Source organism: Microtus pennsylvanicus, chromosome 3, assembly GCF_037038515.1.
Source record: "Microtus pennsylvanicus isolate mMicPen1 chromosome 3, mMicPen1.hap1, whole genome shotgun sequence".
Lineage (NCBI taxonomy): Eukaryota > Metazoa > Chordata > Mammalia > Rodentia > Cricetidae > Microtus > Microtus pennsylvanicus.
The window spans coordinates 24581818-24606702 of record NC_134581.1 but is presented as its reverse complement, the minus strand read 5'-3'; the positions used below and the strand labels follow the sequence as shown (position 1 = coordinate 24606702).

Genomic DNA, 24885 nt, shown 5'->3' with positions numbered 1-24885 from the left:
TAATCCCAGCACTCGGGAGGCAGAGGCAGGCGGATCTCTGTGAGTTCGAGGCCAGCCTGGTCTACAAGAGCTAGTTCCAGGACAGGAACCAAAAGCTACGGAGAAACCCTGTCTCGAAAAATAAATAAATAGATAGATAGATAGATAGATAGATAGATAGATAGATAGATAGATAGATAGAAAGAAAGAAACCTAAGTCCATATAGTCACATATAAGTTGATGCTGTAAACAACAGCTTCAACCCGCTCTCTTAAAAACACACTCTACCATAGTGAAAAGCTTCTAAAAACTGAGATAAAGTAGATGCTTTAAGTTTTAATAAGGCTCACGAGGCATTTTGTCTTGACTGAGGCAATAAGCAATGCAAACACTTCTGTCTGGTCACTACTATCTGTGCTGTGTTCGTGTAAAGAGACGATGGTGACACACTCACCCAGAGTTGTACTCCTTAAGCCAGTTCAGGAGTGCGTCTTTGTTGAAGGCTGCTGTGGCAGCCACATTGCTACTGTTCAGCTGAATGTCAGCGATTGTCTCAGAGGTGCTCACAACCTCAATGAGGCCAGAGCGATCTCCTGTTGCTAAACAGCCATAGGGAAGCATCCTGGAAGAAAAAAATAGACATGGGGGAAACATTAATTTTCTAAGTTTTTCCTTTGACATAGAAGAAAAGAGCTTTATCATGGTCAGACTTGTCATCGCTCGGTAATACCACATGGAAAATAGAAACTCTATTTTCTGCTAGAGAATAATCTTGGGCCAGCGGATGGAATGATTTACCAGAATGCTGCAACTAATGCATTGTCTGCTACATAATTATGCTTGTGAAATATTCGATTTGCCTGAACTGATGGACAGAAGCACATTAGATAAACAAGGAGTCATCGCCTTTTACTCTAAATCTCTGGAACCAGAATCATTTTTTATGAAACATGTAATGGCATCTTTATTAAGGTAACTTCACGCTCCAGTACTCCCGTCCACACCTTATGGCCTTCCTTCACTCTCCTCATAACCAACATTTAGTTTACCAGATTTAAAATTGATTCAGACCTAGGAATGGTAACCCTAGAACTTGAAAGTGAGAAAGTCGTTTGGGCTATGAGATGTGGGAGAAGGAGAAAGAGGAGGAAGGGGGAGGGATTCGGAGGAAGAAAATGGGAAGGAAATAAGGAAGTGGAGGAAATAGAAAACACAAACCCAGATTCTTAGTGCTTTTGCACCCTACCTGCTCACACCCCAGTCCAAGTCTCTGTCAACCTTCACCTCAGAATTCTCAACAGTTTCTAAGCTGGGCTTCTTGCTTTCCACGGCAGCAAGACCTGCTTAAAATGCGGCTACACCACTCCTCTAGTGAAAGGTCTCTATGGCGCCCTAGCACAACCAACCCAAGGACAGGATGCATGGGTTCAGTAAGCGGTTGGGTGGCACACGTCCTGCCAGATGTCAGACATGATTCAGAAATAAGCAGTCCCTATCCTCCCTGAGCTTATGAAGCAACGAGGCACAATGGGAGTGTGGTCACTATGAAGAGAGGTCTTGGCAGAAGTCCAGGCACACCTCTGTGGATGGGGCAGGGAGAAGGCTTAGTTGTTAAAAGCACCTGCTACTCTTACAGAGGATGGAAGTTCAATTCCCAGCACCCACATCACGCAGTTCACAACAGCCTGTAACTCCAGCGCCAGAGTCTGGTGTCTTCTGGTCTCTAAGGACACCCGCCCTCACATGCACAGACATACACAAATAGACATAATTAGAAATTTAAAAATCTTTTTAAAAGATCTCTGTAAGATAAAGAGATAACTCAGTGGGTGCAAATGTCTGCTATGCAACTGTGAGCTCTCAGTTCAGTCCTCCTAACATCTACATAGAAAGCGGGGTGTGGTGTGGAGACCAGGCTGGGGGAGCTGGTGCGGCTTGCTGGCCAACAACCTACTCCAGGTTCAGTGAGAGAGAGTGATTGAGCTGGACACCTGGCTTCTTCCTCTGGTGCTGGGCATGCTCCTCCCACATCGCCCTTCCATAGACTTGAAGGCTGTCTGAGCTACACAGTAAGATCAAGGCCAACCCGAGGAGCTATGCAAAGCCCTATACTTAAACAGTTTAGGAGGGAGGACAGGAAGGCTAGGCTAGAGGACAGGGCTAGGCAGAATACACAAGCAAAGTGAGGAGAAGATATGACTTGCTGGAAAGATGGCATGGGGGTCCTACAGGTCATGCAAGGATTGAGAGACAAGAGAAAACTGTGTGTGGGCAATGAGTGCATTAGTGTGTATTGCAGAGATAAGAGGACAGACTGTGTTCAGTCATTGTAGATTCCCATAAGTGAGAGCACCACTGGCGAACTGCGTTCTGGCAGACTGAAATACTAAGCCTATATTATTAATTTACTTCTCTTTCTTAAAAAGACAACTAAGGAAAAACATTAAATTTTTCACTAGTGCCTGGCAGCCTATTGTGACACAACCCATGTAAAGCAAACACGGCTGGGTTAAAGTGCACTTTCTTGCTTCCTGCACCCCCTTGCAACCCACTTACAGCCCAAACTAGGCACAAGTCCAACAACTTCCTCTTCAAAAGCAAGCAATGATGAAAGCAATCAGTGACTTAAGGATGGAACATTCACAATGGGAAGGAAAAAACACCCTCATCTGAAAGACAGTTTGACAGAAGTCATGCTGGGGGCAAACTCTTGGAACCCTCCCTAATCATCTCATTGGAGCCTCCTTGGCCCTGAATGTCTACAGTTTTTTATAAAGCGCATGGCAACATTTCTGCCATTTACCTTTCTTTCTTGCACTCTCTGACCTAAGGACAATGTTACCTTCATGGGAAAACAGCACGGGACACACTGCACTGAGGGAGGAAGGTAGTAGCAGCCCTTTATCCCTCCTTTGCCACACAGTCAGGTGGCGAAGGTCAGAGTGTAAACGTTCCCTTGCTTGCACGTGCTTCCTTTCCTGATCCTGCCAACACCAATAGCATCGAATATCTTACATACAACTTTTGCACAGTCTCTTGTAAGTGAGAAAATTCTATCAGTAGAGTCAGATATGGTGGCACACCCCTTTAACCCCAGCACTCATGAGGCAGAGGCAGATAGATCTCTGTGAGTTTGAGGCCAACCTGGACTACAGAACGAGTTACAGGACAGTCAGTTACATATTGGAGAGTTCCTGCCCCCCTTGCCTGCCTCAAAAAATTCTATCAGCAAAACTCAGATGTGTAAGTGAAGACAACTACTCAATTTTTTATTTGACATGTAAGAGGGACACAGGATGCAGAGGACTGTCAAGTCTACTGAATGTCAGGCAGATTTGAGGTTGACAACTTTTCAGTTGACACGAAAAGCTAACTGACAACTAATTGTTAAGCAAAAGACATGGTGTCAACATATTTATGCCTTATGAATGGTCTGCTTTTGACATGAAAGACACCAGAGTATCATGAGATAACAGAGAAAATTTAAATGAGCAAAAGTATTTTCGTTAACGGAAGCTTGGCATTGTTACTAAAATAGTAACATATAGGAGGTAACCGAACACTTGGGAGTGACTGGGAGTGCATGCTGCATGACCCAGTTCAACCTGAACAGCTGCTCAAAAGAAAAACAAACACAAAAGGCACACTGGAGCACAGATATTTATAGAAACAGTAAAGAAGGTTTCGTGAGAAAGAGATAGGCGTTTGAAAGAACTCAAAGCCCTACACTTTAAAAATATGGGGTCAGAGGACAAAGTGCCAGTAATATCCCACTGGCCCTTGATGTTTCCTACTGCACAGCAGCTGAGAACACATCCAGCACTCCCACACATGGCTGTCTCCCTTATCTGAGGTTACAATGACGCCCATGACACTAAATGTATGCCAACTTTGGATGGAATGGACAAAACCAAAGCAGAGACAACTGGGCTGGGGTCTGGGGTTTTCAACGAGCCCCAGATAAACCTTTCTTCCCTCAAGCTGCTTCATGTTGCTATATTCCCGCGTCTATAGGATTGTGCTTCGGGGTCTCTCCTTCCAACATGGCATTTGGGGACTTAACTGAGCCAAGTGCGCTTGTGCTGCAAGCTCTTTTACCCACTAAGATATCTCCCTGACCCCAATGTTACTTCTTCGTAGAAATTTGGTCTCAACAATAACAAAAACAACATTCTCTACTCTCTGTCTGTGATATATTCCTTATGAGTGGCTAAGGAGGGAATAACCATTCACACATGGTAGTGTTTTTAAGTAATCAGAAACTCATTAAGGTAAAGGAAAATATACCACATATAGTGACTGTTTGGTCCTTTCTGGGAGATTGTTGAGATGGCATTCTAGAGCTGAAAGAAGTGGACAGATGCTCCCATCCCTAATCCAGAAGCTATGTCCAATTGATGACCACTTGCAAATAAAAATTTAGTTTCCTCCAAGGGAGTCTCATTGGGGAAGCAAACTACTCTTAAGGGTAGACTGCTTGCCCAGAAGTAGATGGCCAACAGAAAAATGAACTCAACAGAATCATAATGTCATGTCAGGGCTTTTCCTTTTTTAAAATTTTTTTTTTTGAGACAGGGTTTCCTCTGTGTGTAAAGTGGATTGCTACCCTTTCTATGAGTTTAACCCCTATTAAATAAACCTATATTATACTCCATTCTGGGCTAGTGTGGAACTGTTTTATTATAAATTGCAACATATGTGTAGCCCTGGCTGTCCTGGAACTTGCTCTGCTGGCCTCAAACTCACAGGGAACCACCTGCCTCTGAATACCTCCTGAGTGCTGGGATTAAAGGTATAGGCCACCACTGCCTGGATTTAATTTTATGTTTTTTATTTTCTTTTTATCCTTCACATCCTTTATGTATATTATGGTTCCAGTTTAGAGTTTTTATGGGAGTCCCGAGTGTGAGAACAAGTGGCCTTCTCTTGTGGGTCTTTTCCTTCAGTTTGTCTGTTTTGCCCAATTCTGATGTGTTAAGTTTTTGTTTTATCCTACTTACTATATTTTATTCTACTATTATCCCTTAGAAACCTGTTTGTTTTCTAATGATAAATAAAAGGGGCTGGATCTAGATCGGAGGTGAGGTGAAGAGGAACTAGGAGGAGTAGAGGGAGGAGAAACTGCAATCAGGATATATTTTGTGAGGGGACAAAGCTATTTTCAATAAAAGGGCAAAACACAGACATCACACAGCTACAGTACCATGAAAGGAAAAAAAAAATCACACTAGATTGCTCTTACTTAACAGGACTGGAAAAGTATATTCCAGGAGGATCTAGAAACATAGACTCTTCCTTTAAAATACAAACAAGGTGGCAGATAAGATTGCTCAGTAGATGTAAGTGCTTGCTGTAAAACCCGAGTTTGATCCCCAGGATCCATAGAAGCCAAAATCTCAACTCTCAAAAGCTGTCTTCTGACTTCCACATGTGTCCCCATGGTGTACATGTGTGCATACGTGCATACACACAAATGTTTAAAAACATAAAACACAAAGAGGGCAATTAGGTATTTTGAGTACCATCATATTTTGGCAAACAAAGGGTTACTGCTTTCTCACTCTGATAGGGCAGTAAACGAATAGAAAGACATCAATGCAGAGTCTTGACAGTCCTGGATTTGAAATGGGCACTACTTAATATTTTCTTTACCCTGTGTTTTAAAATCATTACCGTCCTGATTTTTCTCAATGCTAAAAAGAGAAACACAACCTTATGGAGCTGTGAGGTTTGCAAGAAATGATTTATATGAAGCTAACAAAGTGACTTTGTTAGTCAATACACAGCAATGACCCCAAATCTTTTTACAAAAGAGTTCTGCAGGATGCAAAGATACATGGAATCCCAGCACTTGGAACAGAGGTAGGATAATGAATTCAAGTCCATCTTGCCTGTATAGCAAGTTCAGTACCACCCTGAGCTATATAATGGACCCTGTCTCAAAATGAAAGCCACAAATCTTGAAATTATAACCTGGCCCTTGATTCTGGATGCTTGTCCCAATCATATTAAAGTCCAAATCCCTTCTCTGGAATCTTAAGCATGTGCAGTTTTAAGTGTGATGAGACTCAAACAGAGCAATGATTGGGCAGCACACTGTAAAAGGCCGTACTATTATTATGAACAATAATCAAAAGGGAAGGGAAGGCCTCAACAGGAGGAAAACACCACGAAATAAGCAGATGCACTGGGGTGCTCACCGAAGGTCCAAACCAGCCTCTTTCCAGAGTAGATCCATCAGGCGTAGCATCTGCAGCGTCAGCATGTCCTGCCGCAAATCTAAGGGAAATGCCTCTCAGTTAGATGCACTTGCCACCTTGTGCCCCCACTCGTTAACTCAACATTAGGCATTTAGTCAGATTCGCTAAACCCGTTACCAAGCACTGAACTTTTCCCTCCAATTTTAATCTTGCCCATATTCACTGTATCAAACAGGCTCAGAGATCAGCATTTCCCATGTCCATGAGTGCTTCCAGTCTCAGCACTCGTGAAATTGAAAATTTGAAGCCAGCCAGTGAGATTTTGGGCCAAAACAATAACAAATAATAAAAGTTAAAGAGTACTTTCAGCCGGATGTGACGGTACACCCTGTAATCCCAGTACTTGGAGGTGGGGAATGTAGCAGAGTTCAAGGCCATTCTTGGCTACATAATGAGTTCAGGTCCAACCTGGGTTACATAAAGTTGTCTCTCCTCTCTTCCTGCTTCCCAAAGAGTACTTTTGGACAAAATAACACCAAAGTAATAACAAGTTATACTATTTGTGCAATCTACTGGAGTACAATATTTAGCAATACATCATGAGGGCTGGATATGTGGGCACATTCATGTGATTCCACTCTGGGAAGGCCGAGTCAGGATCACAGGTTTGAGGTCAGTCTTTGCTACGGAGTGAAACACTATCTCAAGCAACATGAACCACTTTGAAGAAGTTCTACTAAGAAGTTGAAAGCATGTATAAATAAGTTATTTGTTGTGAATCCTTTAAGGACTCTAGTACAGAGATGTTATCCCTCACGAGATGCAGACCTTAGAGCTAATCAGTTGTAGGGCTTCCTTGTGGCCATGGAGCTTACAAGCCATGACAGCCTTTGGTGTTTCCTTATCAGTCTGGGTCATCAGCTTAATCCAAACGTGAGACTCTGGCAATGATATGTAACAGGACGCATGAATGTACAGAGATAGCCTTTCCTTTATAAGTTCTTCATCAAAAGATTTAGTATTTTTATTTTATATGACAAAATAGGAAGGCTTATTAGTTAACTAATTAAACTGTAGAAGTGATTTCTCAGAAAGAAAGGAGCTAATGTCGTGAGCACTGGCAGGGGCCTCTTGGCTGCTATCACACCAACACACACACACACACCAACACACACACACACACACCTTTCCAGGCTGCTATCACACCAACACACACACACACACACCTTTCCAGGCTGCTATCACACCAACACACACACACACACACACACACACACACACACACACACACACACACACACACACCTACCTACCTTTCCAATATGCTGTGAAAATTCCAGAACTTACCATCACCATTTTTAAAGATCACTCCAACCGAGTCCTCTCCAAAACCTCTGCTGCTGTAGACCAGCCACAGGGGCTTCATCTTGGAATCCATGTATTTGCACTTTTCAACACTGCAATCAGCAAGGGGGGATCAACCACTTCAGTATGACAATGTGCATCATGCATGCAAACCCCCTCACCTATTTCTGTCAGAGTCTACACAAGTCACAGTCAGAGAACTTTCTCTGGGTAGAAAAGGAACCCTGAGGTCAGTTCTGGCTGGCATATACTGATGCCAATGGATGAAGCGGAAACCTGGCACCTGACCTTTGACTACCTCCAACTGAAATTTCTCCTTGTTTTCTTATACTTCCTTAACTTTTTATGTTTAGTGAGGAAAAGATTAGAATACACTACTGCATTAAAATTAGGATTACAAAAAACTCTTCATTTCTTATTATGTGTGTATATGTGCATAGTACAGAGGCTAGAATCTTACTTATGTGTGTATATGTACATGTATGTGCTCAGTATAGGGCTGGAAGAGGGTGTCGGGTCCCCTGGGGCTGGAATTACTTGTAAGCCATCTGACATGACTGATAGGAACCAAACCCTGGTCCTCTGCAAGAGCAGCAAGGGCTCTTAAATGTTGAGCCATATCTCAAGCCTGGATTTTTTTTATTTCACAATGAGGATTCAATTCTGAATACTGCTGTTGACACAAATTATAACTTTCCACTTCTATATAAATGAAAAGATGGGAAATAGTTTAGAGATTCATTTAAATCTTGTTTTAAAATAGGAAGTCAGTAAAAAATGTGTCATGATTTCCAATGTTTTGCTCATACAGGATTTTCAGTTCTAAAAAATGGATAATATGTCCAGGAATGGTGGCACATGCCTGTGTTACCTGCACTCAGCAGGCAAGAGGATTATGTGTTCAAAGTCAGCCTGGGCTACACAGAGTTTAAAACTAGCCTGGGCAAACTTTGTAAGACCCTGTATCAACACTAACTTAGGCTGGAGAGATGGCTCAGTGGTTAAGAGCATATACTGCTCTTGGAGGGGACCCAAGTTCAGTTCCTAGCACCCAAGTCAGGCAGGCAGCTTATAACAGCCTGTAACTCAAGCTCCAGGGGATTCAATGCCTCTGGCCACTGTGAACACTGAATTCACCCCCACAATTAAAAATAATTAAATCGTTTTTTAAAGCTGGCCTATGTATGTCCTATACACAACTGAAATTATGTATAATTGAAAGAAATTAATTTACAATATTACTAATCCCACAGATAAATCTAGCTAGTAGTTCTATAGCCTCATGAATATAAACACAGTCTCCGAAGACTCTTGAGATTTTCCTTTCCTAGTTACATTGGACGACCTTGGGCTAACAGCCAGTCCCACCAGTTCCCCAACTCAGAAATCTTCTGCATTGCTATGTTCGTAGGCTCCTCACTGTGCAAAGCAGAGACGGCCACTTACTAGAGTTCTGAGAGGATGACACACGGGTTCAGAGGCGACTGAAGGTCAGAGAGGGCCTCCCGGTAAGCGTTCTGCTTTAAACAGGTGTGCATAGCCTCCTTTCCTTTAGCTCTGTTGAGCTTCACGGCATTCAATTTGATTAAGCTATTTAACGTTTTTAATTTATTGAGTGCTTCAACCTGAAAAATAAGGTTCCCCACGCCGAAAATTTATATATGGTTAAAAATAATATATTATACACTCACATTTATCAGTAGCTCTAACCAAACACACATACACAATCCTTTATATAAGAAGAATTTTACACACAGTAAAATTTACCGGTCAAGGTATCACTTTTAAGTCCTTTATTAAATGGTATCTTATAAATTTGAGACAGTGAGCAGGCATAGACTGGGTATTTTCAGACAGGTGTGAAGCTGCATTCAACTTTACAGTTTACCAAGTAAGGGAATCTGAAATATCTCTCAATCTGAACCACTCCAGCTGGTCTACGCAATGGCACGGGGTGGGGGGTGGGTGTGCTATGTACTGATGTAACCTGCTGGTTCTGGTACTGAAACCTTACTGCCTACTCCCATGTCCTTGTTTTTCTGTTGTTGTTTTAGACATAGCTTTTTATGTAGCTCAGGCTACTCAGCCTGTCTAGGGCTGGAATTAAAGATATGTGCTACCGTGCCTGACAAAACCTATCGTCATGTGCCTGGAATCTCCGCCTGTTGTCTTTCTACTGCCAGGACAACAAGAACAGATCATGATTCAAGGTATTTGTTATCCAAGATGAAACTACTTGCTTTTAAGTTGGGTGCAGTGGTGCATACCTTTAATTCCAGCACTTGGGGGTTGAAGCTGGGGACAAAGACAGGCTGGCTGATCTCTGAGTTTGAGGCTATCCTGGTCTACAAAGGGAGTTCCATGACAGTCAGGTCTATACAGAGTAACTCTGTCTCTGCCTCCCCCTACAAATTGCTTTTATTTTTAAGATTTGTTTTATTTTTATTGAGTGTGTATACATGCATGTGCCTGAGTATATGTACCATGTATATGAGGGTACCCACTGAGGCCAGAAGAGGATGCCAGATCCCCTGGAACTGGAATTATAGGTGGTTGTGAACCGCCTGACATGGGTGCTGGGAACTGAACCTGGGTCCTCTATAAAAACAAGTGCTTTTAACCACTGAGTCATCAACTAGCCCTAGGATCTGGGGTAACTCTGGCTAACAAAACTTAAGCCAAAACAAACAACATTGTACTCATAGTGTAGCAATAGCCAACTATATCAAAATCATTATTCGTCAAAGCCACTTTCAGCCAAGCATGATAGTGCATGCCTTTAATTACTGTGTATGTGTGGTGGTGAGGGGGTGGGGAAATGGTGAAGGCAGAGGGACCTCTGTGAGTTCAAGGCCAGCCTGGTCTACTTAGTTCAAGTCAGCCAAGGACACAGTGAGACCCTGTCTCAACTAATCAAACAAACAAACAAACAAACAAAAAACAAACACCCAGTGTAGCCATTCCTGTCCATGAACACCTATGACCCCAATACTCGGGAAGCAGAGGCAGGAGAACAGCTAATCTGATTTACATGGCAAAGTTCCTAGCCAGGCAGGGCAATTATAGAGACCCCACTATCCCCACAGAGGTTCCTGTTATTACTTAATAACTGAGGGTCCATTCATATTATATTATATATAACTCATGAGAACACAGTAAGTTCCATTCACATTGTATTATATAAAACAATTGAGACACAACAATCATAGCCAATAATAAACCAGAAGAAACATTTCATATGTCATTAAATCTAGAAACAACAAATAATAGCAAACACGTATACAGAAAAACAAAATATACAAGGCAAACACAATACACACTGGTTTGAAATTCCATTATCAGGGAATTCATTTTGCATCATGTTTCATTTTAAAACTTTGAACTTTGCTTCCATGCAAGAAAACCATTAAGACTATGAAAGGATGTGGATGTAGCTTCCTACATGTAGGAAAATAGCATGTAGTTTCCCAATAGAGAAGCCGAGGCCTTGCTCATAGAAAACTAAGATGGGTTTATGTAACTTGATGATAAAATCAAGATGGCTGGTGCTTGCCAAGTTAGCCATCTGTCAAAACCACAGACACTCCATTTTTCAGCAGACTCAGGGGCTCTACAAACACTGGTGACAAGGAAACCAGATGAAAAGTGGTCTATGAAACCAGAACTTTCTGAACTACTTCAAATTAGGATTTCTTCCATGTTGTACAGTTGGTAACTGCTATGCCCCATTGATAATTGTGTTGATATTCATTTCTTGGAATAGCATCCTAAAATATCGTAAGTCAAAAATACTTTTAAGTATTTCAACAATTGTCATTTAACAATTTTATAGTGATGGTGGGCTGGCACAATAGTTTAGAGGGTAAGAGTGCTTGCTGCCAAGTCTGGAGATCTGAGTTCAATTCCCAGGACTGCCTGAAGGAGAAAACAACTTCAACAAGCTAGCCCCTGACTTCCATATGCCGTGTGGCAAGCCTGCACCCCACCCACCATGGAAAGGGCACAGAGTCTGTCTCTTAGAATTCCTCAGTCACGGAAACAGTAAAGGCTGGGCCTGGTGGCACAAGTCTGTAATCATGTTCACTCAGGAGGCTAAAAAGTGAGACTGTCTCAAAATAGAAAAACAGGGTGGGTGTCAAGGTGGAGACTAGGCCTGAAGAGATGGCTCGGTGTTTAAGTGTGTTTACAGAGAATTGGAGTTTAATTTTTATAACTCATAGTGGATGGCTTACAACCACCTTTAACTCCAGCTCTAGAGGATCTGATGCCACCTTCCAGGCACACACACACTCTCTCTAAAAACGGAAAAAGAGGGATGTGGCTACAACTTAGCAATAGAGTATATGCCTATGACACAAGAGGACTTGGGATCAGGAAAGAGAGGGAAGGGGGCTGATTACATGTGCCTTGTTAGAAGTTGCACTAAATGTTCCAGAGAACGAAGATAATATGCAGTGTGATCGAAATCGATGAGTGAGGGAAGAGAGTGGTCAGGTAAGGTCAAATAGGTAGGAACCAAGTGGGACCTTGGGAGAAACCCTGGATTTTCAGTGTTATGAAAAATTACTATAGGGATTTAAAGAGAAAAATAATTTTTGGAAATAAAGATCATTTATCAGAGGCTTGCAGGGGAGGGGAGGTGCAAAGGGCAGGGTGGGAATTAAGGGTGAACGGAGGAAGGGGAAAAGATGGTCACACAAGGATGGTCACCATGAACACTGGGATCTGAATTGCAGGGATTAATGATACCATCCCATGTTGTGAATAAATGCTAGCTATTATTAACACACCCAGTGGGTTTTCCAAAAGGTATAGCCATCTCCTAAAAGCCTATGGAAGCTTGTTTAGCAAGACAAAAGAGCTAGGAATGGTGGCACATTCTTGTAATCTCAGCATTTGGGGCAGGGGAATGAGGCAGAAGGATCATGAGTTCAAGGGCAGTCTGGGTTTTACATACATACTGGTGAATTATCAGGAGCATAAAAAGACAGCATACTTAAAGCAGTATAAACAGTATAATTCTTGGTAATTATTTAATAACTTAGTGTAATATCAACAATACCCCCTGACTGCAAGAGCATATCACAATTTTAGGCATGAACATATAGCTCAAAACGGTAACAAGGATTCTGAATTACAGAAATCATGATACCTGTGGGCTTACACCTCAATAATCTCAGTCTGAAAAACCAGTCAAAGACCATGTTCATCATGAAATATGTATAGACCATTAAAATTTTAGGCATCCTATTAATATAGAAAATATGAGATAATTATGTTCCATTTGTTATTTATTTATGCTTTAATTCTAAGCTTGTTGAAAATTCCTTTCTTGACAGGTTTTTCTAAAACACGTGCTGAAGGCTGGGAAGTAGCTCAGTGGTAGACTGCTTGTCTATCAAGCACAAAGCCTTGAGCCCAGTCCTTAGCAGAGCATAAATTAAGACACAGCACCATGCGATGGCAGGAATTCCAGCACTCAAAAGTCTAGGGCAGGGGGACCTCCTGGCCATGGTCTTCCTCAACTAGATAGTGAGCTCAATCAGGTTAAATGACTGAACAGGCAATGAAATATGCAGTCAGAGAAATCACATTTGATAAACTCAATTGATCACTGTGCACAAAACTGAATAAACAGAAGCTCATACCTGCTTGGAAAGCACTTTCATGTGCCCTACGCTTCCTCGACAGTACGCTTCAAGGATGACCCCAAACTGGACAGACACGGCGGGAATATGCACTTCTGACCTGCAGAAAGGCAATATTCAGTTGGTTTATTTATCAAACACTTTAGACCAAGGGAAGGGAACACTGCCTTCTTCATTCTACCATGGGATACGCATCCCAAGCAGGTAGGGAGCTGCTCCCAAGCAATCAATAGTAAGATGTCAAACCCTGATGTATTAAAGGTTAGGACTTAGATGTTATGAGTGTTTAGTAGTTAATTCTGTAATTCCGAAATTCTGTTAATTCTAAAAACCAACATTTCCATGTTTTACTTGATCTGCCTTATGAAAGGAAAAAGAAATGTAACTTAGGAATTTAGAGAGAATTGGGCAGAAAAAGAAGTCTATTTGGCTAGAGTAAGACCGATGCCGCGATTAGCCCTTAGCCAGTTCTCTCCTCTCTTCCTGTTGTTGCTGAGTGTGCATGACAGGGGTTCAAGACACAGGGGACACATGGAGGTCAGAGGACAACCGTGATGACGTCAGTGGGGCACAGCCACGGGGGCACGCGGAGGTCAGAGGACAACCATGATGACATCAGTGGGGCACAGCCACGGGGGCACGCGGAGGTCAGAGGACAACCATGATGACGTCAGTGGGGCACAGCCACGGGGGCACGCGGAGGTCAGAGGGCAACTGTGATGACATCAGTGGGGCACAGCCACGGGGGCACGCGGAGGTCAGAGGGCAACTGTGATGACGTCAGTGGGGCACAGCCACGGGGGCACGCGGAGGTCAGAGGGCAACTGTGATGACGTCAGTGGGGCACAGCCACGGGGGCATGCGGAGGTCAGAGGACAACTGTGATGACGTCAGTGGGGCACAGCCACGGGGGCATGCGGAGGTCAGAGGACAACTGTGATGACATCAGTGGGGCACAGCCACGGGGGCAGGCGGAGGTCAGAGGACAACCGTGATGACATCAGTGGGGCACAGCCACGGGGGCATGCGGAGGTGAGAGGACAACCATGATGACATCAGTGGGGCACAGCCACGGGGGCATGCAGAGGTCAGAGGGCAACCGTGATGACGTCAGTGGGGCACAGCCACGGGGGCATGCAGAGGTCAGAGGACAACCATGATGACATCAGTGGGGCACAGCCACGGGGGCACGCAGAGGTCAGAGGGCAATTGTGGAGAGTTGGTCTTCCTCCTTTACATGGGTTCTAGGGATTGAACTCAGGCCGCCAAGCTTGCCCAGCAAAAACCAAGTTCATTTTGCTGGCTCTAGTTTTCTCTTCTCTCTTAAAGAATGGTATAAAGCTGGGTGGTGGCGCACGCCTTTAATCCCAGCACTAGGGAGGCAGAGGCAGGCAGATCTCTATGAGTTTGAGGCCAGCCTAGTCTACAGAGCTAGTTCCAGGACAGCCAGAGTTATACAGAGAAACCCATCTTAAAAGCAAAATAAAACAAAGCAATAACAAAAGAATGCTGAAAATTTATAAAAAAAAAGAAGGAATAATTATTTTGTCATTCTCTGAGGGGTTCAAAATAGTACTGACTTGGATGAGAAGACAAATTATAAATAAGAAAAGAAATCTACCAACAAGGAAGCCACTTCAGGGGAAATACACTAAAATTAATACCAAAGTATTATAGAGCTCATACTTTCTTAGGAAAGCTTAGCCAAAGAGGCAGGCATTTTTTTTTCTGATAAATTTAAGTTTCAATGGTGAAGTACAAATGAGGAGGAAAAAAAGGAAAATCCATGACTCCCATGGTCAATCAAAGGAGCAACTTTAGCTTTTATTCCTGATTTTACTGCTGCTTAATTAGTGAGACAGGCTCATGTGCATCTGAAAATGACATAGCCAATATAATAAAGTCACTGACTAGGGATGTAGCTCAATGGTAGAACACTGGCTAAACATTTGCCAGACCCAGTGTTCAAGTCCCAGAACTGCAAAGTTAAACAGATACACAAATATGGGCTGGAGAGATGGCTCAGAGGTTAAGCACCTGTAGTGCTCTTGCAGAGGACCCAAGTTCAATCCAAGATGCATAGTGATGGCTAACAAAAGCCTCTAACTCTAGCTTCAGGTGGATCCTAGGCCTCGGGCCCCTATAGCCATCTGTACTCACATGTAAAAAGACATGTAAACAAACACAGTGTAAAAATACATAAATAAAATCACCACGTAAAAAGACATGTAAACAAACACAGTGTAAAAATACATAAATAAAATTATTATTGCTTTAGTAAAACTTTGGCTTTACTTAGTAACAGCAGTTATAATAAAACAAGTCGCAAACTGGAGCTGGAGAAATGACTTGTAGTTAAGAGCACTGGCTGCTCTTCCAGAGGACACAGGGGCATTCCCAGCACTCTACATGGAAGCTCACTATTGCCTATAACTCCATTTCCAGGATACCCAATGCCTGCTGTGGGATAATGCTTTCATACACTATAAAGATTTTTGTTACTTGTGTTGGTTAAACAAAACACTGATTGGCTAGAAGCCAGGCAGGAAGTATAGGTGGGGAGATCAGACTAAGAGAATTCTGGGAAGAGGTAAGGCAGAGACGCAGTTACCAGCCAGACACAGAGGAAGCAAGAATGCCTCACTGAGCAAAGGTACCAAGCACGAAGCCAAACACAGATAAGAATTATAAGCTAATTTAAGTTGTAAGAGATAATCAATAATAAGTCTTTGGAGGTTTTGCTTTCGTTTCCACAGAAAATGGGATATTGTGGATTCATTCTGGGTTAAGAAAAATAAGGTTTGATCAAGGAAGATTCCCTAAAAAAAAAAAAAAAAAAAAAAAACTCTGATAGGAGAAGATGGCCCAGATGATTCGACATTTCAGAGGACATCTGCTGTAGTTTCCTCTGAGTTCTACATCCAGAAATGCTTCAACACTGCTGGCTGAGATGATCAAGCCTCACTGGTACTCCAGTCAGGATTTGACCATAATCCTAAATTTTCTTTGGGTCTCCAGAAGATCATCAGCACCCCCAATCAGTAGGAAGTAGCCTAGAAAACTATGCCTATATCCCCCCACCCCAAAAAAAGGATTATGGATGTTTGTCTTTGTTTAGAGTATTAGCTACAAGTAGTTATGGATAAAACTACACAAAGGAGATTAGATTCTGGACTTTTATTATGAAAAGGGAAAATGCTATGGGATAATGCTCTTGTACACTGTAAAGATTAGTCACTCATATTGGTCTAATAAAATGCTGATTGGCCAAAAGCCTAGCAGGAAGTATATGTGGGGTGACCAGACTAGGAGAATTCTGGGAGAGGTAAGGCAGAGTCAGTCGCCAGCCAGACTGAAGCAAGATGAGAATGCCTCACTGAGAAAAGGTACCACACCACATGGCTAAACATTTAAGTGTAAGAGCTAGTTAATAGTAAGCCTGAGTAATAGACCAAATAGTTTATAATTAACATAAGCTTCTGTGGGTTTTTTTGGTGGGGAGACTGAAAGGCTGCAGAATCTTCCATCTACAAATGCCCTCTTCTGACCACTACAAGTACCAGTCATACAACTATGTCTATACATGCAGGCAAAGCACCCATACACATAAAATAAAATTTAAAAGTATATATTATCCACAAATTTCTGAAAGGAATAAATAGAACAGCACATAGCTAACACATATTAAAACAATTGGTTCATTTTTAAGAAAGAGCTCATGAAGTTGGAAGGGAAAAGTAACTGAGGGACAGAGGAGGAATGGGGGGAGGGATGGAGTGGATTAGATCAAAACATATATGCAAGTATAAATATTAAATACTTTAAACAGAAAATTAGTTTGCTAGATAATATTACAATATATCAGTTATTGGTTTTAGTTAAAATCCAGAAAGGATCATGGGATAGTTTCCTGAATGACTTTCCCAAATGACAAAAGTAGAGTCTGGGTATGAAAGAAGACACCAAAGCAGAGCAAAGTTACAGGTGGAGTGGAGACCACGAAGCCTCTGGTGGTCCCACTGAATGCCTTACATCACACTGGATCAGGTATTAAAGCATACCGGGGTCTCAGGCTGAAATATGAAAGACTCACCTAAGATGCCAAAACAGGAACTGCCCAATCCTTCGATTATCAAGTGCTCTTTCTAGCAGGAATCTAGAGAGGGCACAATCAAGAAAAGGCTCATATTTCAAAACTTGCACCAACTGTAGAAGATACTGAGAGAGCTCTTCATCACTGAAAGAAACAAAGGGGAGAGAAACTCAGCCGCCGGTGACAGAAAAAGACCCTACCAAACCCATATGCTAACTGGTAACAACACTTGGGACTTCGGGGCCAGGCTAGTCCCTATGTTTACACTCGCTGTACTGGATGCTGACCAAAAGATGCAGATTTCAGATGCAGGGAGGGGGTGAGCAGCATCAAAGAACAGATGCACGGAATATGTACATATACATACATATATATGTACAGCAGCTATGGAGCCAGTCCTGGAACTTGCTCTGTAGACCAGGCTGGCCTCGAACTCACAGAGATCTGCCTATCTTTGCCTTCCAAGTGCTGGGATTAAAGATGTGGGCATCACCGTCTGGCACATGGAACATTCTTATCAAACCTCATAAGTTGTTAAAACTGATGATTTACAAGTATCGCCAGCCAGGAGTAACACCCCTGCCCTCAAATGGCTACTTGAACATAATTCTTTATTTCTATTGTACGTGAGACATGTATGTGTGGTGTGTGTGCCAGTGTTCATGTGGGGGTCAGAGGACAACATGGTGGAGCAAATTCTCTTGTTCTCCTTCTACGTGGTTATTCAGGACATCAGGCTTCTACCAGTTTCACTTCCTGAGCTACTAATCCACAGGTCCCTGAGAACAACTCTGATCTTCCCTAACACATTTTGTATTTAGTCAAACAAGTATTTTTAAAATGAAAACCTTAACGATTTATTTTTTCTTTGCTATCATGTGGTTTTAAGTAATTCATTCCTCTATATCAGTAAACTAACACTTTAATATCAAACAGACTGGAGGACAAGGAAATGAATGCACCTTTAGGCAAGGATTATAACGACTGCACTCATAACATTAAAGGACTGAATATACTCCGGTCAGTGGCCTCTGCCATCACAGGCAAGCCCAGCCCTTCTGGAGGTCAGAATACCCAGCCCTCTCACTGTGCTTCCCAACAACTATGGGTAGCTGAGATGAAACTGGGGCCAAACCACAGCATTAAATGAGAAACAGAACTCAGAGCACTAGCATTCACCAGAGGGAGGGGTCAGAATTGGCCACATGGGGCAACATAATTATTTCAGTATCTCCCTCCAAAACTGAACACTTAACCTGGAGCACAAAGTGTTTTCGTCAGGCCTCCAGTGCAAACACAGGGAGACAAAGCAACTGGGGCTTCATTTTTAAAACTTCCTAAACATCAATCTTAATTGATCAATTAATTAATTATGATGATCCATGTCCACTCATAAAAACCAATAGCTAGTATTAAAAACAGACGTATAAGCCAGGTGGTGGTCATGCATGCCATTAATTTCAGCAGTCAGGAGGCAGAGACGGGCAGAACTCTGAGTTCGAGGCCAGTCTGGGCTACAGAGAGAGTTCTGGGACAGCCAGGGCTACACAGCGTCTCAGAAATCCCCAAAGAAACTATAAAGAAAGAAAAAGAAGAAGAAAAAACCCCACAAACATTAGCATAAAGATGGAAGGCTGCTTCCCTTATATATCTGGTTTTGCTTCTCAGACCACTTTAGAGAGTTTACATAGGTCCTTCTGCCCACCAAACTATTTAAAACAGATCAAAGCGAGGAGGAACCACTGACAGGACTGGGGACAGGGGGATCAGTCTGAGACTGAGAACACTAGCCTGGGCTACAGTGAGTTCAAGGGCAGCCAGTGTCATCCTTTCTGAAAATAAACAAATACTCCTCCAATGCAAAACACTAACCCTTTTTATATGGCGTGAGTAGTGGACTACCGTGAAGGAAAGAGGCAACACTGTTACGGCTGCTCACTGTGGAAAAGCTGGCCTCTGGGGCTGGCCCGGGGCAGACATTAGTAAACTAAGGAAGGTTTCAGAACTCTCTTCTCTAGTAAATGGGAAGCAAGGCTTACTGTACCTAAACTGTTTGTGCAGGGCCAGCAGAGGGCACCACGGTAAGCGCTCACATGACCTGGCCACCATAGCTCAAACAAGCTTCCTTTGGCCTTTACCTCTCCTGTGCAACATTCAGAGAGCCACCCTCTTTCTTACCCACCCAGGTAATTCCGTGCCCTAGGATGGTCCCATAAAGAGATACCTCATCTGTCGCAGGCAGCCCACGGCATATTCCCGGACGTACTGATCTGGATAGTTGAAATCCAGGAGCTCCAGTGCTTCCCTGGGGGGCAGTTTGGGCCAAATCTGCAGGAGTGCCTGAAGCTGTTTAAAGTTAAAACTGGATCAGAAGTTTGAAGGACAAAAGTACTGCATCTTCCTGGCATACGGGAGACAGTGAGTCAAAAGAGGAAAACTACTGATGCCTCAAACGTTGTGGCAGATGCAGACTAACAAAGTTGGTTTTGTTTCTGAAACATTCTATATACATATGTTTAAAAGGTTCCTATGTGCTTAATGAACAGAGTAAGACACTTCGGATGTAGATTCTACAACCATTAGCCATGACATAATTTAAGGACAAAGAAGAAGACAGAAACAATTGGGAAGCCTGTAAAGGTAAAGCTCACGTATAAACCTAAGCCAGGGCTCAATCTAGCTGAGACTTAGACTAAGGAGGAGGTTAACAGCTAAAATAAAATTACAAATGTTACTTTTAATCAATTTCCTTCCTTCCTTCCTTGATTGATTGATTGATTGATTGAGGCAGGGTTTCAGGTTAGTAGACCCTGGCTGTCCTGGAATTTCCCCTGTAGACCAGACTAGCCTAGAACTCAGAGACAGTCTATCTCTAACTCCTAAGTGCTGGAATTAAAGGCATACACATACACTATCAAGGCCTGCAAGTTTTAAATGAATTTTTAAAGAAACCTATTACTTTACAGAATCTTTTATTAATCAGAACACATTTGAGTTCTTCAAATCAGAATAAATATAAGTAATTCATGAGAATTAAATAATGGCTACTTTCTTTTTAATGGATAATAAATCTTATTCACAAATGCTAACTGGACATCAGACAACCAAGACTCCTGGGCAAGAGCTGGACCTACACGTGGAAGATGTAATTGTGGCGACACCTGGGTCTTCTGGAGAGGACTCTGAGCTGCCTCTGCCACCTCTCTGCGGAATGCAGAGCCTTCCTCCAGTGGGTATGATACATTTACAGGGCACAGTCTCATGGGGACAGACTTCTGGGAAGAAAGCTGATTCAGAGGGAGAGTAGGGAAAAGAGTTTGACTTCCGGCCCTTGCAAAGCTCAGTGCTTAGCAAGTCTTTCTCTTTGGTATTCGCTATCTCTCGCTGGGTGTTCTTGAGTATCCTGCAGCACTGACAGCAATTTACTGGGTAAGATCAGTACTAGAGAGCTCTGTCTCTTAAACTGCAGTGGTGAAAGGATGCCCTTGAGATGGCTGCTTATCTCAAAAGCAACTCAGCCAGGCATGGTGGTGCATGGCCTTACCCAACACTCGGAGGCACAGACAGGTGGGATCAGTGAGTTTGAGGCCAGGGTGTGGATGTTCTAGGCCAGCCAGGGCTACATAGTAAGACAATAAAACCACTTGAGGTCCTATGATGAAACTGGTAGAAGGTACCCAGGGCTGACTACACCCCCTTTGGTAGATGGCTCTTAAACTACTATTGTAATTGTTATTAATATTGGGCATGGTCATCCCACCAGATTCCAGGATCCCTGAAGTCTTCAAAGTTTCTGGATGGTACATAGAATAAGTAAGCATTTAAAACCTTAAAAATAGCTCCTGCAGGGACTCACCCAACAAGCTCGGCATTATGGTGCACATTTACAATCCCAGCACTTAAGGGCTGAGACAGGAGGATTGAAAGTTTGAGAGCGGCCACAGTTACAAAATGAGAATCTATCTTTAAAAAGCTGGGAGGCAGTGGTGCATGCCTTTAATTCCAGCACTCAAGAGGCATAGGAACGTAGACTCAGAGTTTGAGGTCAGCCTGGTGACAGAGTAAGTTCCAGGTCAGCCAGGGCTACACACAAAAACCTGTCTCAAAAAAGCAAAGCAAAACAAACAAACAAACAAAAAAACACAAACAAACCCAAAAACAAATGAAGCAAAACAAAAAGTAAAGAAAATAGAAAACTTACCCAACAAATGGAAATCTCCTGTGGAAAGACACTTCACACAAAATCAACGAGTATATAAATGCACACACAAACACACACAGAGAGCTGAAGGGGTTTTTTGTTGTTGTTGTTGTTCTATGGGGGAAGGTAAGTGGGGGGAGTGTGGAGAGGAAGAGATGCGGAGGGAAAAAAGTGGAGGGAGGGAGGGAAGGATTTTCTGTTACCTGAGCAACATCTTCAAGTTTATTCCACTTGATTGACAGGAGTAGTTTTGGCAGTGACTGTGGGAAATTCTCTCGGCAATCTTGCCGTAGAGTCCAAATAAGATCCATTTCGTTCTCACATAGCTGAGACAGGGGGTCCCTGTCCAAGATTTCTTTCAGTACAGCAAGGAATTTTTTTCCACCACGACTCTTAAGGAAGAAAAATAGTCATTATTTAACTATGCAAACCACAGGCAACCATTCAGCAAATTTATATGCAATGAGTTTATAATTTTGAGCTTTACCAACTGAAACAAAAACTGAAATTCTGTACAGAGATTAAAGTGGATCCTTTTAAAAAGTTTGCATTGCTCAATATTAACTTTATGAGCCACATTATAAAAAAGGTTCTCCTTTTTTGTTTTTAAAACCAAGAGCAAACACTAGATGGCACTATTGCTTTTAGGTTAAATTCATCTTATTTAATATAGCTTATCGTATAAATTTACTATTATTTGAGTGGAATTTCTTCTTTAAGCCCTCCTCCCCTGTGCATGAGCGCGCACACACTCAGGAGCCACAGTATGGATCCTGGGGATCTAACTTAGATTGTTAGACTTTTATCCACTGAGACATTTCACCTTTTGTGATTTCTACCAACCCTCTTCCCTAACCTACCCCAAACATATAAGGAGTGAAATAAAAGTACTAAATAGAGAACTTCTTGCTTGTGCCTTGGCTTAGAGGCATAAAAATTACTATATAGCAGGAACCCTGTGGTCATAAAACAAAACAACAGAGAAAACTCTCTGTGTCTTAGAATGCCAACTCAGTGCTAGAGCCCTGGCCCAGCGTGCACAGGCCTCTGATCCAACACAACAAAAATGAAGTTGAATTTCACAGTGATGGTGTAAACTCAGCATTGAGGAGGTCTTGGCAGAAGGATTCAAAGTGCAAGTCAACATAGGCTGATCCTGATCAGACAGCAACAACAACAAACACCTGCCACACGTGGATTGCACAGCTGCAATCCCAGCACTTAGGAGGCAGAGGCAGGAGATTCAAGGCATCTTCAGCTACACACTGAGTCTGACGCCAATGTGTCTAAAATTGGGGATGGCGTGTCAATATGAATCTCACAAGAAACCCTTCAGTGAGAGAAGGAAGGTATGAGGAGGGAACAGTACAGCATCCACTGTGGGCCACTAACCCTGAACTTGTGCAGAATAGGGTTTACCATTCACATGCAAGTCAGCAAAAACTGAGCTACATTTTGCCGGCATGGACGTGAGACTGCTGTGGAGTTATGTCCCCATACATTCATCGCAGTGGATGAGGCCAGTCCCTCACTCTGCGCACAGTCTGTAGAAAGGACCAGTGAAGCTTGATACTTACTGACACGTTAGCACTGTCGCCGCTGGCAATCTCAGCTGCCTTCTCAATGATCTGTTTTAAAATAATAATAATAATAAAAGTTAAATTTTGGCTCTGATATTTATAAAATTTTTCAATATTAATAACTATTCTGCATGTGGATGACTAGAGACTGCACACACTTGGCATTTCTAGCCTCTATAAATGGGAACAAATTTTAAAAATAAGACAACAGAAACCCAGTGTTTCCCAAAGTGCTTCAAACCCTTGATAATGAGAAAAAACGGTGTCACTGAAGAGACTCTGGCCCTCTCAGACTGTAAACAAGAGTTACTAAGGTAGCAGCTGCAGAGATGGCTCGGTGGCTAAGAGTACTTGCTATTAACTTGGATTTGGTTCCCAGCACATGGTGGCTCACAGTCCTCTGTAACCACAGTTTCTCTTTTGGCTTCCCTGGGGACTGCAGGCCTACGGTACACAAAAATATGTGTGTAGGCAAACACTCTACACATAAAATAAAAACAATCTAAAACAATTACTAAGGTAGAATAGGTAAGCCTTATCATTATATTTGGTTTTTCAAAATCAATAGCTATCAAGGGGTGAGGTGTATGTAGGTCAAGAGTCATGTGTAAGGTCCCAAACAACAGCAAAAGTCTCACAATCCACTGAGGAGTGGTGGTGCATGCCTCTGCTCTGCATCAGATGCTGAGGCAGGGGGATAGCAAGTCTGAGCCCGGTCCAGGATACACAGTAGGGATGTGCTGGGATGAAAGGGGGACGGAAATAAACAAAACACAGGCACTAAAGAGAAAGGCTAGGCTTGCTGGAGGTATAGCTCAGTGGTAGAGCGTTTCCTAACGTCTGGGTTTGGTCCCCAGCACTGCCATTGCAAATAATGCAGCAGTAAAGGACAGACAGCCTACAGACCACAAGCCCAGAGGACCCTAAGAGAAACAGACATGGATCTGACTAAATTGGGAATGTGGAGGGCAGCCGGGAGGGTGGAAGGGGAGAGGAGAGGAACGAAGAGGAGTAGGAAAAAATGAATAGCTCAATAAAAACAATAAAAAATAATGTAGTAGTAATGACATAGTAGAAATCGAGAAGTATTTCTCAGTTCCCTCAGTTTATACAGAGGGTGCATATTCTCGAAAAGATTGGAACTGACTGACTCCAAGAAAGAAGGAGAGAATCAGAAGTTCCATGTTGTTATTGAGCTCTACAGTCCTAAGTAGGTGACCTATGATATCATGTGTTAAATGTGGTGACTTGCCTGTCTGTTCCAAATGGTGTTTTCTAAGATCAGGTAAGAGTACAGTCACTAAAATTAAGCAAGAGTCATAAACTGACTTGTACAAGAGACAGGTGATGCCAGTGGCAGACTAAGTAACAACACAGCGCCTGGAGATTTGTCTTTTACATCCGTTAACTATTTAGTGAGCATCATAAACAATTCACTGAGGCAGAAGGGCAGATCAAGGTCTGCGAGGCAACTTTGCAAGACCTTGGTACAAAAGAAATTTTAAATGGAGGCCAGGCAGAAATACCTGGTGCGGCCCGGACTCTGCAGTGCAGGACTTGCCCAGCACGCAGGAGGCCCAAGGATCTACCCCTTATCCCAGGGAAAAAGAACCAAAAAACCAAACCAAAACAAAACCTCTCCATGTACTTAGCAGGCTGAGGCATGGGAACTGAGATGATTACTTAAGAATGAAAGTAGCGATAGTGAAACTACTCATTTAAAGAAATTTGACTTCTCTAAAATTAGATAAATGCAAAAATATTTGCATAGCATGCTAGACTTGAAAAATGCCTTAAGAAGCATCTAAGTTGATGCCC

The 24885-nt window shown here is 42.6% G+C and overlaps 1 protein-coding gene across 2 annotated transcripts in view; it reads right to left on the bottom strand.

Moving 5' to 3' along the window:
• The window catches only part of Pik3cb (phosphatidylinositol-4,5-bisphosphate 3-kinase catalytic subunit beta), a 104415-nt gene that overhangs the window by 7628 nt on the left and 71902 nt on the right, over positions 1-24885 (bottom strand). For both annotated transcript variants that reach the window (XM_075964898.1, XM_075964897.1), the window contains 9 exons: positions 23065-23115; positions 21691-21879; positions 19511-19632; positions 17287-17430; positions 13194-13293; positions 8992-9170; positions 7528-7637; positions 6181-6259; positions 435-602 (listed from right to left, as the gene is read on the bottom strand). In XM_075964898.1, the coding sequence (XP_075821013.1) occupies positions 435-602; positions 6181-6259; positions 7528-7637; positions 8992-9170; positions 13194-13293; positions 17287-17430; positions 19511-19632; positions 21691-21879; positions 23065-23115 (1142 nt within the window). The remainder of the gene's footprint in view (positions 1-434; positions 603-6180; positions 6260-7527; positions 7638-8991; positions 9171-13193; positions 13294-17286; positions 17431-19510; positions 19633-21690; positions 21880-23064; positions 23116-24885) is intronic.